Source organism: Oncorhynchus mykiss, chromosome 31 (assembly GCF_013265735.2).
Source record: "Oncorhynchus mykiss isolate Arlee chromosome 31, USDA_OmykA_1.1, whole genome shotgun sequence".
Lineage (NCBI taxonomy): Eukaryota > Metazoa > Chordata > Actinopteri > Salmoniformes > Salmonidae > Oncorhynchus > Oncorhynchus mykiss.
Window position 1 is genome coordinate 34,796,142 of NC_050571.1, and position 16,654 is coordinate 34,812,795.

Sequence of the window (16,654 nt, forward strand, 5' to 3'; positions counted from 1 at the left end):
TATTGAGTTAATTCTATGAGGTGTGAAGGTGTTCAATTTACTTCACAGTACAAGGGGAGGGTCATGTGAAAATATTTGTAACTTTGTGGAGAGGGGGAGGGAGGGGCATGTTTTTTTTTTTGTGACACCTTGATTTAGACCCATAACTTTTGCTTTGAAAATTGCCCATTGAAGAGCCCTTGAAAAATGTATAAATGTTGGTTATTTTTCTGCACGGTAATCTTTTTGCGTGTGTACCCATGCCTAATATATTCAATTTGTCTTATGAGGATAACATAATAAAAACCATTAACAAGCATATAGAGAAACAATTAATTTATTACATTGTAGCCTAATATTGCATTTCAGGGAGCACAGGTTTGTAAATAACAATTTTGTCGAGAATTTAGGTTATTTTTGGTGACCAAGAATAAATGAGCACATTACAAAGTAGCATAATGGTTCAATCACATGGGCTATTCTCGCCTATTGTTTCCCCCTAATCCAGTGTTTCCCAAACTCGGTCCCGGGGACCCCAAGGGCACACATATTGTTTTTTGCCCTAGCACTACACAGCTGAATCAAACAATCAAAGCTTGATGATGAGTAGATTATTTGAATCAGCTGTGTAGTGCTATGGAACAAAAAAAACTAAAATGTGCAACCCTTGGGGTCCCCGGGACCGAGTTTGGGAAACGCTGCCGCCTATTCACTGATGTAATGTCCATTTGGAAACCCTTGCGACTTCAGTGGATAACTGCATTTACAGTAACCATATGCAGTCGGTCCTGTAGGCCTACTGCTTATTCTAGCAAAGACTCCTTTCGCAGGTTTGGAATTTTTCCACGCCGACGTCAGAAGAAGCGCAGGCCGCGTTGCTGTTGATAGTTGATATACGACTGGATGAGAGAGTCTGGAACTCGAGGCTTCACGGTGTTCAGGGCGCTTTCAAAGTGTCTCCCCATGATGAGCTGTGCTTTGATGTCCTCTTGCAGGGCCAGCAGGGCAGCCTCTCTGCATACTGCCGTTATCTGCGACAGGAAACAGATACAGGGCTGTCAGACGGCCAGATTACGACTATTTAAAATCATGCTAGCATCCACAGCCACTAGGCCAGTGTTTCCCACTGCCAGTCCTCGAGTAACCCCAACAGCACACATTTTTTGTTGTAGCCGGGACAAACATACCTCATTCAACTCATTTGGGGCTTAATGAGTAGCTGACAAGTTGATTCAGGTGTGCTTGTCCAGGGCTACAATAAAAATGAGTATTGTTGGGGATACTTGAGGACTGGAATTGGGAAACAGCGCCCTAGGCTGTGGTGAACAGGTCAATAATGAATCTCGACAAAACGAGGTTGACCAAATCATGACCATTGGAATAAAAATATAATTTAGGTTGTGATCTAATAGTTGAATTTACACATTTGTACGGTTATTACAGGGTTACACACACACACACACACACACACACACACACACACACACACACACACACACACACACACACACACACACACACACACACACACACACACACACACACACACACAGTAGAAAAAGTATCTGATATGCAGAACACACACATACCATAATTTTGTATTAATTCAGATTGCACATTTTATTGCAATAAATAACATTTGACTTAAGAGGGCAATTCATTCTGTTTAATTGAAAACATACATACATACATATTCCCAATCCTGCACCTCCCTCCCTTGCAGTCACAGCAGTTTACATTCTTTACGTTGCTCAGGGTTTGGGTCGTTCCGTGGAGCAAACTGACGGTGCGCATATCCTGCAAATCTCAACACAGTGCTATCAGTCACTGGAAAGACAGATTGGTTTCCGTTGGAGCAGGTCGTGCCGTAGAACAGAGCGCTAGTTCTGGAAGAGAGGGTGGCATGGGTGGGGAAGAAGGTGTCTGGCGTTCATCAGCCATCTCTGGACTTTCGGAAACGACTCACTCCCACGGCGTGTACAGAATCTCCTCAAAAAGTCGCCGGGCCTTAGTCTTATCACCGTTAATTCAGTGGGATATTATAAAACAGGTGTGGTAGGTGGGGGGGTCTGCTGACACCGCCACCTCCCTCCATGCCAGGGGAAACCACAGAGGGCTCAATGTGTTTGGAAAACAAGACCTATATACGGAAATCTCACTGGAGGCGAGTTAGTGCTGGGCAGGAACAAAAGCCTGTGTGCACATTGGCCCTACAGGACCGGATATGCCCGTCCCGATTCTAAATTTAGGCTTATGCGGTGTCCTGGTTTCCTCCACAAACAATCTGGGTCCATATTCATTAAGCCCCTCAGTGTATGCGTGGTGATTTAGGGTCAGTTCTGCCTTTTAGATCATAATTCAGATGATTATAAGGATATGGGGGGACCTGATCCTAGATCAGCACTCCTACTATGAGGTGCTTTGTAAATCCGGACGGTCCGGAACAGCAGAACTGAAACGTTGAGGGCATAATTACACCTGCAAAGGCTGCGAATGTATTCAATCTATTTCAAGTGGAGGAAACTGAACCATTTGGAAGGTGACCTCACAAATTCCCTTGGCATATTTTCCCCATTCCAAGAAGGGGACAGCACAAATGGGTACCCTACAATTAAGGATTCAAAGAACTTAAAGAGGCGAAAAAAAGTATTCCTAAGAGGAATAACCCCCTTATTGTAATGGGAAGGGCGAAGAGAAAATAAAAATAGTGGTTCCCCTTGAGCTCATCCATGGGACAGAGGCTGGCAACAAGATGGCAGACTGTTGACATTGACAGACATTGCAGGGTAGAAGTCGGCGAAAGGTACAGATCTCTGTTCCTAATCTTAACCATTATGGAGAAAACCACAAAACAGATCTTAGATCAGAAAAACAACAATGGAGGAGGGTTGCAACAGCCAACAAGAATATTTATTTATTTATATTGTAGCTGAAGTGAATTCGTAGCAAAATAGCTCCATAGCTGCTCAAAGACATGCTCCAGAACTTTGGTGACTGCTAATCATTTTTTAAACCTCCCACTTTGGACTGAATGTGTCAATGTGTAGTTCATACATGCACTATGAGTATAATTACTGTCTTACCTCAATTAGCCAAGAAACCCCCCCCCCCAAACATTTTGGGAAGATGTGCTGCACCATTTCCCCTGCATTTTCCCTCATGTGGGCCAGCCCCCTAGCAATTTGAGTTCTAGCCATTGAGCTTCAGCGCTTCACCATTTGAGTGACAGCTAGTAAGATGCATACACAGCAGAGCGAGAGAGAGAGAGAGAGAGCAATGATGTTGTGCATATATCTGCATAATTGTGACGTGGTAGGCAATTTTCGGGGCCCACTTTTGGCTCGTGAGCTCAACTTTCAGAACTACCGGCTAATAAGTATACAAAAGTACCTTTAGCCACTTTGCCTGTGTGTATATTGGGCCAGGTCGCTGGTTCGAATCTCAGAGCCGACTAGGTGAAAAATATGTTGATGTGCACTTGAACAAAACATTTAACCCCAATTGCTACTTTTAGTCGCTCTGGATAAGAGTGTCTGCTAATTTACTAAAATATAATGTAAAAAATGTGTGTGTCTGTTTAAGAGTGAGTACTGTAAGAGTATTTCTACTTTGACAGATTAGTTGTGGTACCAGCATCCACCAGGGTCACATATTCGCTCAGGTATGGTAATAACCCATTAGTATCCACTTCTCCGACGACTCACTAAAGATCTGTGTGTGCACTGTTTGCCTGTTTTTGCTAGTTCAACTTCTACTCAACATAGTTGACGGAGCGGTCTTCTGGTCAGGCTCCGTAGACAGGCACATCGCCCACAACTCCCGAGTATACTACGAGCCAATGTCGAAAAAATCAGAGCAAGGGTTGCCTTCCAGAGCGACATCAGAGATTGTAACGTTCTCTGTTTCACGGAAATATGGCTCACTCAGGATACGTTATCAGAGTCGGTATAGCCACTTGGTTTCTTCACGCATCCCGCCAGTCGTGTACACCCCCCCCCCCCCCCCCCCCCAATCACGGACTACAAAAAGAAAACCAGTCCCGCCGCGGACCCCAATGTCTTGCTCCTAGACAAACTTAACAACTTCTTTGCTCGCTTTGAGGACAATACAGTGCCACCGACACGGCCCGCTACCAAAACCTGCAGACTCTCCTTCACCGCAGCCAACGTGAGTAAAACATTTAAATGTGTTAACCCTCGCAAGGCTGCCGGCCCAGACGGCATCCCTAGCCGCGTCCTCAAAGCATGCGCAGACCAGCTGGCTGGGTTGTTTACGGACATATTCAATAAATCCCTATCCCAGTCTGCTGTTCCCACATGCTTCAAGAGGGCCACCATTGTTCCTGTTCCCAAGAAAGCTAAGGTAACTGAGATAAATGACAATCGCTACGTAGCACTCACTTCCGTCAATATGAAGTGCTTTGAGAGACTAGTCAAGGACCATATCACCTGCACCCTACCTGACACCCTAGACCCACTCCAATTTGCTTACCACCCCAATAGGTCCACAGACGACACAATCGCAATCACACTGTACACTGCCCTAACCCATCTGGACAAGAGGAATACCTATGTAAGAATGCTGATCATCGACTAAAGCTCAGTATTTAACACCATAGTACCCTCCAAACTCGTCATTAAGCTCGAGACCCTGGGTCTCGACCCCACCCTGTGCAACTGGGTCCTGGACTTTCTGACGGGCCGCCCCCAGGTGGTAAGGGTAGGAAACAACATCTCCACCCCGCTGATCCTCAACACTGGGGCCCCACAAGGGTGCATTGTCAGCAGTCTCCTGTACCCTCTGTTCACCCATGACTGCGTGGCCATGCACGCCTCCAACTCAATCATCAAGTTTGCAGACGACACTACAGTGGTAGGCTTGATTGCCAACAATGACGAGACGGCTTACAGGGAGGAGGTGAGGGCCCTCGGAGTGTGGTGTCAGGAAAATCACCTCACACTCAACGTCAACAAAGCAAAGGAGATGATCGTGTACTTCAGGAAACAGCAGAAGGAGCACCCCCCTATCCACATCGACGGGACAGTAGTGGAGAAGGTGGAAAGTTTTAAGTTCCTCTGTGTACACATCACGGACAAACTGAAATGGTCCACCCACACAGACAGCGTGGTGAAGAAGGCGCAACAGCGCCTCTTCAACCTCAGGAGGCTGAAGAAATTTGGCTCGTCACCAAATACGCTCACAAACTTTTACAGATGCACGATCGAGAGCATCCTGTCGGGCTGTATCCCCGCCTGGTACGGCAACTGCTCCGCGCACAAATTCTGGCTCTCCAGAGGGTAGTGAGGTCTGCACAACGCATCATCGGGGGTAAACTACCTGCCCTCCAGGACACCTACAGCACCCGATGTCACAGGAAGGCCAAAAATATCATCAAGGACAACATCCACCCGAGCCACTGCCTGTTCACCCCGCTATCATCCAGAAGGCGAGGTCAGTACAGGTGCATCAAAGCTGGGACCAAGAGACTGAAAAACAGCTTCTATCTCAAGGCCATCAGACTGTTAAACAGCCATCACTAACATCGAGTGGCTGCTGTCAACATACTGACTCAAATCTCTAGCCACTTTAATAATTAAAAATTGGATGTAATAAATGTATCACTAGTCACTTTAAACAATGCCACTTTATATAATGTTTACATACCCTACATTTCTCATCTCATATGTATATACTGTACTCTATACCATCTACTGCATCTTGCCTATGCCGTTCGGCCATCGCTCATCCATATATTTATCGTGTACATATTCTTATTCATTCCTTTAAACTTGTGTGTATAAGGTAGTTGTTGTGAAATTGTTAGACTACTTGTTAGATATTACTGCATGGTCGGAACTATAAGCACAATCATTTCGCTACACTCGCATTAACATCTGCTAACCATGTGTATGTGACCAATACAATTTGATTTGACATATTTGATGGGGATAGGATGGTTTGGAGTCTTAAGACAGGAAGGGGAGTTTTCGAGATGAGTATGTACAAGGAAGTATGTCGGTTGTGTAAGACAGGGCTAGCTCACTTGGCTAAGGCAGGTGCTAGGCAGATGTCAGGAAGTGAGCGATTTCTTTGTTCAGGGCCAGCCGAACAACATGATTCAGACACTGTAAACAGCGTCCAGGACTAAATGTCTTTGAGAGTTTCCCATCATTCAAATCATTTAGCTTGTTGTCAATGGTGATGTGAAACAATGAAGGTTTTGCAACACAGGCCTCAATTAAGGAGGGAGGACATTGAAATAGAGAGGGGGAAGAGGGGGGTGCGAGCGACTTCAACAACATGATTGAAGGAAGTTTCTACACGCACAAACACATGGACCCAAAAACACAAACTCAATTGTCTTCAATTTCTTTCTTTTTTTTTTTTTTACTTTGTTCCCGACATAGGGGACATGTTAAGGGCCTCGTCTCAATCCCATTACTCAACAACAAGTAATTTGGCTATTTACGCAGGTCGCCCCCCCCCCCCCCCCCCCTCCCAGTTCCACAAACCAACAGAGCTGCTAACAAGTATATACTGTAGCAATAGCAGTACACACTGACGTATTCATCTCTCTCATTTAGGGGGGGTCTCTAGACGCTGCTGAACGCAGCAGTTTTTATTTTTTTCTTGCATGTGTGTTTACCATGCGCAATTTGAAAAGCCACAAAGGCAAACAGGGTGAGCAAAAAGCAGTTTGTTTGTAAACGTGAAGAAATTCCAGGCCCCGAGCCAACACAACCCCTTAAAGCTGGGCCCCCCGCCTTCAGAGAGAGGGACAAAAAAAAAAATGCAAACGCACAGCAATGAAATGAAGGGGGCGGTGGCAGCCCAAGCTAAATTATGGATCGTTTTTTTTAAATTTATTGCAATGCAGACTTTATTTTTCATTCCCTTCATAAATTATGTCAGCAATCACTTAAATATATGGAGGGACTAAACTGATGCATTGCAGCAGCCATTCGTTGGAGATGTGGCGAGTACTTTGGATATCTGGCTGGCTGGCGGTGCAGTAACAGCCATCAAAGACCACCTAGGACCAGGTCTATTTAGTAGCATTTTCCAAAAACAGGTTATGACCACAAAAACAACAACTGTAAAGAGTATTCGATGCAGAGTGAGCCAATGCGTTAGTTTTAAATGTAGCCTATATACTGTATCTGTTCAATTACAAGATCTTGTTCTTCTATTAGATCCCAACCTAAATATACACTTTCTGTAACGATGACGTTAATAACCCTTTGTTAATATCGCTTCCATGAAACCTGTGTTCCACACACACACACAGATATTTATTTCTGATGAAAGACTGTTTATTTGACGTAGTCGTGGCCTCACAACAATCACCTTATGAGTGTAACGCACTCTTGGCAGCCATGTTTGAATACCAACCACAACGTACTTCTACTTAAGGGAGGCTCTGGGACTCTCCACGTCGGTCAAAGTGATGAATAAAGAAGTCATTCGAGTGGCCTGGACCCCAGTGATCTAGACAGGGAAAGACACACAACCGCCTGATTGAACTCCGACCACATCCTTGTTTCCACTCGTTCAGCTGATTTGATCTCCTCCTCCGCTGCTCCCAAAACCCCTCTTTGCGAATGATGCCTGTCGTGCGCGAAAATAAGGAAAATGCGATCCGAAGAAGTGATTACGCAGACGATTTACAATCTGTCATCATATTTCCCGACCGTAAGAGGCGAGAGGGGGGGGGGGGGGGAGCCCTCTGGTAGACCATAATGATACGTTGCTGCAGGTTGGTAGTCACATTTAGTTCGGTTCTTTGTTGGTCATTTAATTGGAAGGGGCAGGAAAAGCAATTTGGATCTCCAGCTTAAATGGCATAGGGCTAAGCATGGTCTTTTTAGCCCAGTGCAGGGAGGGCGGCCGGCCCTCAGTGCTGTTGTGAGGAGCTGTTTAACGCCATGACATCAGCTTTGGCACGCGCACGGGCATTTTTCCTTCAGGCTTGAGGCTTTTCTCATTTCCCTTGCTTGGAGTCAGACCGCCACAACACGAGCCCCAGATACTTCAGTGGCCTCTGGACATGCTCCTGCAACCGCTTCCCTCCTCCACTGGCTGTTGGCTGTGTGTGTGTTATCCCCATCCGATTCCCTCCTCCACTGGCTGTTGGCTGTGTGTGTGTTATCCCCATCCGATTCCCTCCTCCACTGGCTGTTGGCTGTGTGTGTGTTATCCCCATCCGATTCCCTCCTCCACTGGCTGTTGGCTGTGTGTGTGTTATCCCCATCCGATTCCCTGCCTTGTAATGGAAGTAACACCTGCCTAACACTCAATGCACACTTACAGACATTCACACACACTTATGTACACACACACACTACAGACTGTATTCATTGGGATTCTGTCGGTGTTCCTTTACATAGAAAATGTGGCCTCGCGGATTCCCATATTTGTCATGTGTCAGTTGTACGAAAAAATCTCTCCATTTCTTTTCATAACATTCAACAACATTTTTAGTTTCCATTCCAGTTTCAGTAATACAAGTGTGCACAGAAAGTTTTCAGGATTGGATGAAGAAGCTAACCGGCAGCGCATACCAACGGGCTCAGGTCAAACCCACCCAGTATGCCGTCGCGTCCTACTTCAACAAAGCCGCTCAGTCCCAGTATCAAAAAGCCTTAATTAGGGGCTGGTTTGGTGGCTACCTGCTCCTGCAGCATATCAACGAGGCCAGGCAGCGTAGTAACTATCGAGCCGGCCCTGTGTCCTTAGGCTCTGCATTACACCAACACTTGTCCCAGCTCTCTTGCTATCACACACACACACACACACACACACACACACACACACACACACACACACACACACACACACACACACACACACACACACACACACACACACACACAGATGATATTGGCTCATGAAGAAGTTCTTAGGCCAACGCCAAAAATATTGACTCCCCCTTTTAAGAAAAATAGTCCCCACTGCATCCGACATTCGGAGAGGAAATTAAATAATATAGAAATCAAACAGCGTCACGCTCCAACCAGAAATAAAATGTTTCATTTTCCAAGAAGGCAAAGAGGAAGTGTGCAGTGACAGCAGGCTGCCAAGAGAAACAAGGCCTGTCCACAACCCATGTGAAACCTACAGTATTTAAGATTAAAAGGCAGGGGGGGTGCTGGTTAAGTTGAGGATAGGGGGGAGGAGAGTGGTGAGGAGTGTATGAGTTGGGGGGGGGACGGGACGTGAATGGAAACATACCGCACAACCATAAAGGAGAAGGAGAAGAGTCACGGGATTCAGATTCCATAGAAAACATGGCTCAAAAATGGGACGGGTGCTCGTTTCAAGACCACACAGTGTTTGGTTCTCTCTTTCGCCCCCCAGAATAACTTTCAAAGCAGGGGTGACTTGGCTGTTATGAGGTCCATCCCTAGCGCATTACTACCCCCATAACTAGCGCATTACTACCATCAATCGCTCTAATCCAGAACCTATAAAACAGCTGTCATAGCTGATGCTGACCAATCAGTTGAGATTACGAAACTCTTTCAGAAGGGTCCCCCCCCCTCCTCACCTCCACACTGTTTAGGAAAGGCCCGTGTGGAATAGCACCTGTGTCGAGACTCTGGGACGAGGCGGCCGTGGCGTGTAAGGGGGGAAACAGGGCCTCACTTTGAAGGGCATATTTGTCCTCGCCGGTTAATCAGGCGAATGAAAGCGGCACATTCTCCCCAGCGCTGGGAAGGAAGAGATGGCATATTTACTAAACATGCCCACACTGGAGCGACCTGGAGACCCCTCTCTATGGCTCTGTGTGTGTGTAGTCTTGTGCACTACTCTTCCCCTGAGTGTGTGTGTGTGTTTGCGTGTTGTGCTCACATGTTTACACAGTCCTGATCACATGGTAAGCAAAATTCACAACGTCCGTGCCCATCCTCTATTCTAAAATTGCTTTAAATCGTATGGGTAACATGGTAGCCTCACAAGCCACCTAATCCCACAAGATTACATTAAACGCTGCATGGATATCAGTCTGGTAGGGCTGAGAAGGCATGCTTCTTAGCTCCGCCTTGCTTCCTCTGATGAACTATGGCAGTGGCGAACGCGAAGCTCCGTTGTTGACAGGCAGTTAACAGTAGGAGAACAACATGTAAAGTCATATTTACGAGGTGATAGCTAAATATAAAGCTTTACATGACAGTTAAAAAGTAGCAAAAATAGACTCTGCTCCCTATCATACATGCTCCATTCTATGCCACAGCATATAAATGACAAGAAGGTTCAATAAACTGTAGGCAATCAGAGGTTACTGTAGCAAGACGATCACTGTATTGAATTCGATGCAGTAGGCTAATCTCTATCATCGCTATGGTTTGGCAAAAACATTAGTAGGTTACTTTATTTCTGTTAGTCTCACGTTGACACACAGCACGTTATGCATGTATGTACAGTACCAATCAAACGTTTGGATACCTACTCATTCAAGGGTTTTTCTTTCTTTCTTTTTTTTTTTTTTATACAATTTTCTACATTATAGAATAATAGTGAAGACATCGAAACTATGAAATACCAAATATGGAATCACTTTTAACAAGGCACACCTGTTAATTGAAATGCAGGTTGAGAGAATGCAAAGAGTTTGCAAAGCTGTCATCAAGGCACATATTGGCTACGTTGAAGAATCTCAAATAGAAAATATATATATTGATTTGCTTAACACTTTTTTTGGTTACTACATGATTCCATATGTGTTATTTCATTGCTTTGATGTCTTCACTATTATTCTACAATGTATAAATTAGTAAACAAAGAAAAACCCTGGAATGAGTAGGTGTGTCCAAACTTTTGACTGGTACTGGTACTATATAATGTTTTGTTGCCCTTTTGTTTTTGGGCTCATTATCCTGGTGTTCGATGCGCCGTTCTCTGGAAAGACAACAAGTGCATGTTTTACTTCCTCAAAATGCCCTAGGTTAAAGATGACAACTTCTCTTTAAACCTAGAAAATGTCGCGCTGCGGCTTCTGTTTTCTGATTTTTTTTGTCAAAGGTGATCCAATTGCTTTAGAATTTCTTATGCGCAACGCCCATTGGCCAAAACGGCTTCAATGCTATCAATTCCAGACTGATAGCACAGAGTTAATTACGAGGCCCTTGAAAAAGACATTTGATCCCAATTGTTCTGGCCAGTACAGCTGAATAAGACTATGGCTAAAAGGCATAGACATAAGGGTACAATTACATTTTGAATGGGAACATGTTGGCACACAGAGACACAAACATTTTCAAAGCAATGGCTAAGTGGAACACCCTACAAAAGTAAGAGTCAACAGTATCACCAATATTCTCACAATTCCTCATGAAACCAGGACAAGGAAAATACCATGTGTTTAGGGAATTTCACAAAATGTAATGGCCCTTTGGAGGAAGGACACCTGCTCTTTCCATGACACAGACTGACCAGGTGAATCCAGGTGAAAGCTATGATCCCTTACTGATGTCACTTGTTAAATCCACTTCAATCAGTGTAGATGAAGGGGAGGAGACAGGGGTTAAAGAAGGATTTTTAAGGCAAAGGAGTGGCCAATCCACAGCTGTTTGCGAGGTGTTAAACGAGAGACTAGCCTTCCTGGGGGCTGCTCAGTGCAGCGTTTAACTACAGACCCCTGACCTCTCGGCCCGTGTGGGCCTCTGAAACAGGCACACCTCCACCTGACAGTGGCCTATGGGGCCTAAGGCCAGGGTAAGAAGAGGAAGATCCGGGGGGCCAACTCAATAAACTTTTTTTACAGGTTCCTGGAGTTCCTATTGCTGAAGCGCTGGTCTTCTTCTTTCCTTATTTTTTCGCTCTTTCTCAATCTCTCTCTCGCTCACTGTAGTTTGCCTCCTCTCCCATCCAAAAGTCCCTAGGATTTTTTTTTTACTGGTTCCTTAATGCTGGAGGGGTAAACATCCTTCTCTATCCTTCCTGCTCTCCCTCCGCCCTTTCCCTCCCTCCTGCCTCTACCCCAAGCCAAGAGAAACATTACAATGAGTACACTTGAGTGGTTCATATTTCCCAGGAAAAATTTAATTTGTGCCACGCGTGTACTTGGACCGAGACCACAGCAAGGTCTTTATATATAAATGCAAAAAGGCAGAGCTGGAAGTCTTTCCTTTTCATACGTCTCCCATTTTGACAGCCAGGACTCTGAATGAAAAGGAAAAAGATGACTTTATAACAAGAATTAGAGAGGTAAACAGCTATTCGTTCCAGACAATCTGACATACTTGCCGGGGTAGTAAATTGAATATTATATGCACATATTTTTTGGCAATCTCTTCCTGCTTCCTATGGTCGGAAAATGTCAAAACAATGGTGGTTCGCTGTGGCAAAATTATACTGTGCATTTAAAAGCTCACAGATTTATAAAACTCACCTACGTTTTGGCCTCGAACAAACGCAACATATGCATATTTTCTTGGTCAACATTGTGATTTTATTTATCTTTCTCTGATCAGCAGAGGCCAGACGTACACTTGCGTCATTGAGTCTTCATTGAATCTTAATGCTATTAAAACAGCAACAGCTTTGTTGATGCGTTCTTCTGGGTGTCCTTGATAATAAAACATCTTTGCAACAACAAATATGGGGTCATAAATCTTTGTTGGGGAACAGGGCAGAAGAACAACCACAACAGGTGTTAAGAGGAAGCCATTTATCTTCCTGCTTGGAAAACAAATTATATTATGGTGTTTTTTTGTGGTTTTCTTTCTCCCCCTCCATAACATCAATGTTATTTCAAAGTCTTTCCACCTACAGATTGAGTATACGAGGCATTTTGATATTTCAAAGTCATACATTGGTTTTGGATGGCTGGTAATGTTAAGCATTCTTTACCGTTTCCTCAAATAAATCTAAATCAAATGAAATCAAATGTTATTGGTCTCACACACATGGTTAGCAGATGTTAATGCGATTGTAGTGAAATGCTTGTGCTTCTAGGTCCGACCGTGCAGTAATATCTAACAAGTAATCTAACAATTTCACTTGTTGGAAGCAGCCACTCAATGTTAGTCATGGCTGTTTAACAGTCGGATGGCCTTGAGATAGAAGCTGTTTTTCAGTCTCTCGGTCCCAGTTTTGATGCACCTGTACTGACCTCGCCTTCTGGATGATAGTGGGGTGAACAGGCAGGGGCTCGGGTGGTTGTTGTCCTTGATGATCTTTTTGGCCTTCCTGTGACATCGGGTGGTGTAGGTGTCCTGGAGGGCAGGTAGTTTGCCCCCGGTGATACCTTGTGCAGACCGCACTACTCTCTGTAGTGCACTACGGTTGTGGGCGGAGCAGTTGCCGTAACAGCCCGACAGGATGCTCTCGATTGTGCATCTGTAAAAGTTTGAGTGTTTTTGGTGACAAACCACATTTCTTCTGCCTCCTGAGGTTGAAGAGGCGCTGCTGCGCCGTTTGGAGGGTACTATGGTGTTAAATGCTGAGCTGTAATCGATGAACAGCCTTCAAACATATTCCTCTTGTCCAGATGGGATAGGGCAGTGTGGTTGCGTCGTCTGTGGACGGCATTTGATTGTAAGGAATTCTAAGTCAGGTGAACAAAAAAAACTTGAGTTCCTGTATGTTGTTATAATCACACCACGACTAGTTAATCATAAGGCATACACCCCCGCCCTTCTTACCAGAGAGATGTTTGTTTCTGTCGGCGCGATGCGTGAAGAAACCGGGTGGCTGTACCGACTCTGATAACGTGTCCTGAGTGAGCCATGTTTCTGTGAAACAGAGAATGTTACAATCTCTGATGTCTCTCTGGAAGGCAACCCTTGCTCGAATTTTGTCTACCTTGTTGTCAAGAGACTGGACATTGGCTCGTAGTATACTCGAGAGCGGTGAGCGATGTGCCCGTCTACAGAGCCTGACCAGAAGACCGCTCCGTCTGCCCCTTCTGCGGCGCCATTGTTTTGGGACGCCTACTGGGATCCGATCCATTGTCCTGGGTGGTGGTCCAAACAGAGGACCCGCTTCGGGAAAGTCGTATTCTTGGTCGTAATGTTGGTAAGTTGACGTTGCTCTTATATCCAAAAGTTCTTCCGGGCTGTATGTAATAAGACTTAAGATTTCCTGGGGTAACAGTGTAATAAATAATACATTTAAAAAAAACTAAATACTGCACAGTTTCCTAAGAAGGCGAAGCGAGGCGACCATCTCTGTCGGCGCCATAAGAAAGTCCACAACACATGGTGGATATTTTGACAGCAGGGGATTTCGTGGATAAATTACCTTCTGTAAACAGGAAAACTATGAAATGTGGATCCACCTAATCAACCACTTTTGTCCCCACAGTAGGCCTATATGATGTCCCCATACTGGGCCTACAGTGCCTTGCGAAAGTATTCGGCTCCCTTGAACTTTGCGACCTTTTGCCACATTTCAGGCTTCAAACATAAAGATATAAAACGGTATTGTTTTGTGAAGAATCAACAACAAGTGGGACACAATCATGAAGTGGAACGACATTTATTGGATATTTGAAACATTTTTAACAATTCAAAAACTGAAAAATTGGGCGTGCAAAATTATTCAGCCCCTTTACTTTCAGTGCAGCAAACTCTCTCCAGAAGTTCAGTGAGGATCTCTGAATGATCCAATGTTGACCTAAATGACTAATGATGATAAATACAATCCACCTGTGTGTAATCAAGTCTCCGTATAAATGCACCTGCACTGTGATAGTCTCAGAGGTCCGTTAAAAGCGTAGAGAGCATCATGAAGAACAAGGAACACACCAGGCAGGTCCGAGATACTGTTGTGAAGAAGTTTAAAGCCGGATTTGGATACAAAAAGATTTCCCAAGCTTTAAACATCCCAGGGAGCACTGTGCAAATAGATCATATTGAAATGGAAGGAGTATCAGACCACTGCAAATCTACCAAGACCTGGCCGTCCCTCTAAACTTTCAGCTCATACAAGGAGAAGACTGATCAGAGATGCAGCCAAGAGGCCATGATCACTCTGGATGAACTGCAGAGATCTACAGCTGAGGTGGGAGACTCTGTTCATAGGACAACAATCAGTCGTATATTGCACAAATCTGGCCTTTATGGAAGAGTGGCAAGAAGAAAGCCATTTCTTAAAGATATCCATAAAAAGTGTCGTTTAAAGTTTGCCACAAGCCACCTGGGAGACACACCAAACATGTGGAAGAAGGTGCTCTGGTCAGATGAAACCAAAATTGAACTTTTTGGCAACAATGCAAAACGTTATGTTTGGCGTAAAAGCAACACAGCTGAACACACCATCCCCACTGTCAAACATGGTGGTGGCAGCATCATGGTTTGGGCCTGCTTTTCTTCAGCAGGGACAGGGAAGGTGGTTAAAATTGATGGGAAGATGGATGGAGCCAAATACAGGACCATTCTGGAAGAAAACCTGATGGAGTCTGCAAAAGACCTGAGACTGGGACGGAGATTTGTCTTCCAACAAGACAATGATCCAAAACATAAAGCAAAATCTACAATGGAATGGTTCAAAAATAAACATATCCATGTGTTAGAATGGCCAAGTCAAAGTCCAGACCTGAATCCAATCGAGAATCTGTGGAAAGAACTGAAAACTGCTGTTCACAAATGCTCTCCATCCACTTCATGATTGTGTCCCACTTGTTGTTGATTCTTCACAAAAAAATACAGTTTTATATCTTTATGTTTGAAGCCTGAAATGTGGCAAAAGGTTGCAAAGTTCAAGGGGGCCGAATACTTTCGCAAGGCACTGTATATGATGTCCCCACAATGTCCCCATACTGGGCCTATATGATGTCCCCACAATGTCCCCACACTGGGTCTATATGATGTCCCCACAATATCTCCATACTGGGCCTATATGATGTCCCCACAGTGTCCCCATACTGGACCTATATGATGTCCCCACAATGTTCCCATACTGGGCCTATATGATGTCCCCACAGTGTCTCCATACTGGACCTATATGATATCCCCACAATGTCCCCATACTGGGCCTGTATGATGTCCCCATACTGGGCCTGTATGATGTCCCCACAATGTCCCCATACTGGGCCTGTATGATGTCCCCATACTGGGCCTGTATGATGTCCCCACAATGTCCCCATACTGGGCATATATGATGTCTCCATACGGGGCCTATGTGATGTCCCCACAATGTTCCCATACTGGGCATATATGATGTCCACACAATGTACCTCTGCCCATTTATGAGTAAACCAAGTTCACAGAGTCCTCCGGAAAACCGAGAACCCCTTATTGACGTGCGTCCTCTCCGTGACACCCGTGCAATCTCCCGCAGGCTAACATGGGAAACAATGCTGATTCCTAGTAAAGAAGCCTCCTCTATCAAAGCTAAATGAGCCAACAGGTCTCCACCAGGCTGAAGGATTTGGCCTCTCTCTGACTCGGGACATGTGATGGAGTACATAAATCCTCGGATACTTCCTGTCAGGGCTTGATCATAAAAAAAAGAGAAAAAGAAACGCGTCACCCTTCCCTCCGGACTAGCAGCAATCCCTCTTTATGACAACACAATGCAATTACAGTATCGAATGTTACTTTGTTGGACGGCTGAAGGCGGATGGTGAAGGCAGGAGCAGTGCTGATGGACGGGTATGGTGGTTAGGGGGTGTAAACTTGGGGAAAACAGATGTCACTCTGGGCAGGAACCTGCCGGGTGGAAGACGTGA

General features: G+C 45.0%; 1 protein-coding gene across 1 annotated transcript in view; it reads right to left on the minus strand.

Annotated features, from left to right (window-relative positions):
- Nucleotides 1-300: 300 nt before the first annotated feature.
- Nucleotides 301-16,654, minus strand: part of spata5 (spermatogenesis associated 5) — a 127,065-nt gene continuing 110,711 nt past the window's right edge. The window contains exon 17 of the mRNA XM_021584047.2: nt 301-1,010. Coding sequence (XP_021439722.1) covers nt 834-1,010 — 177 coding nt within the window. The 3' untranslated portion in view covers nt 301-833. The remainder of the gene's footprint in view (nt 1,011-16,654) is intronic.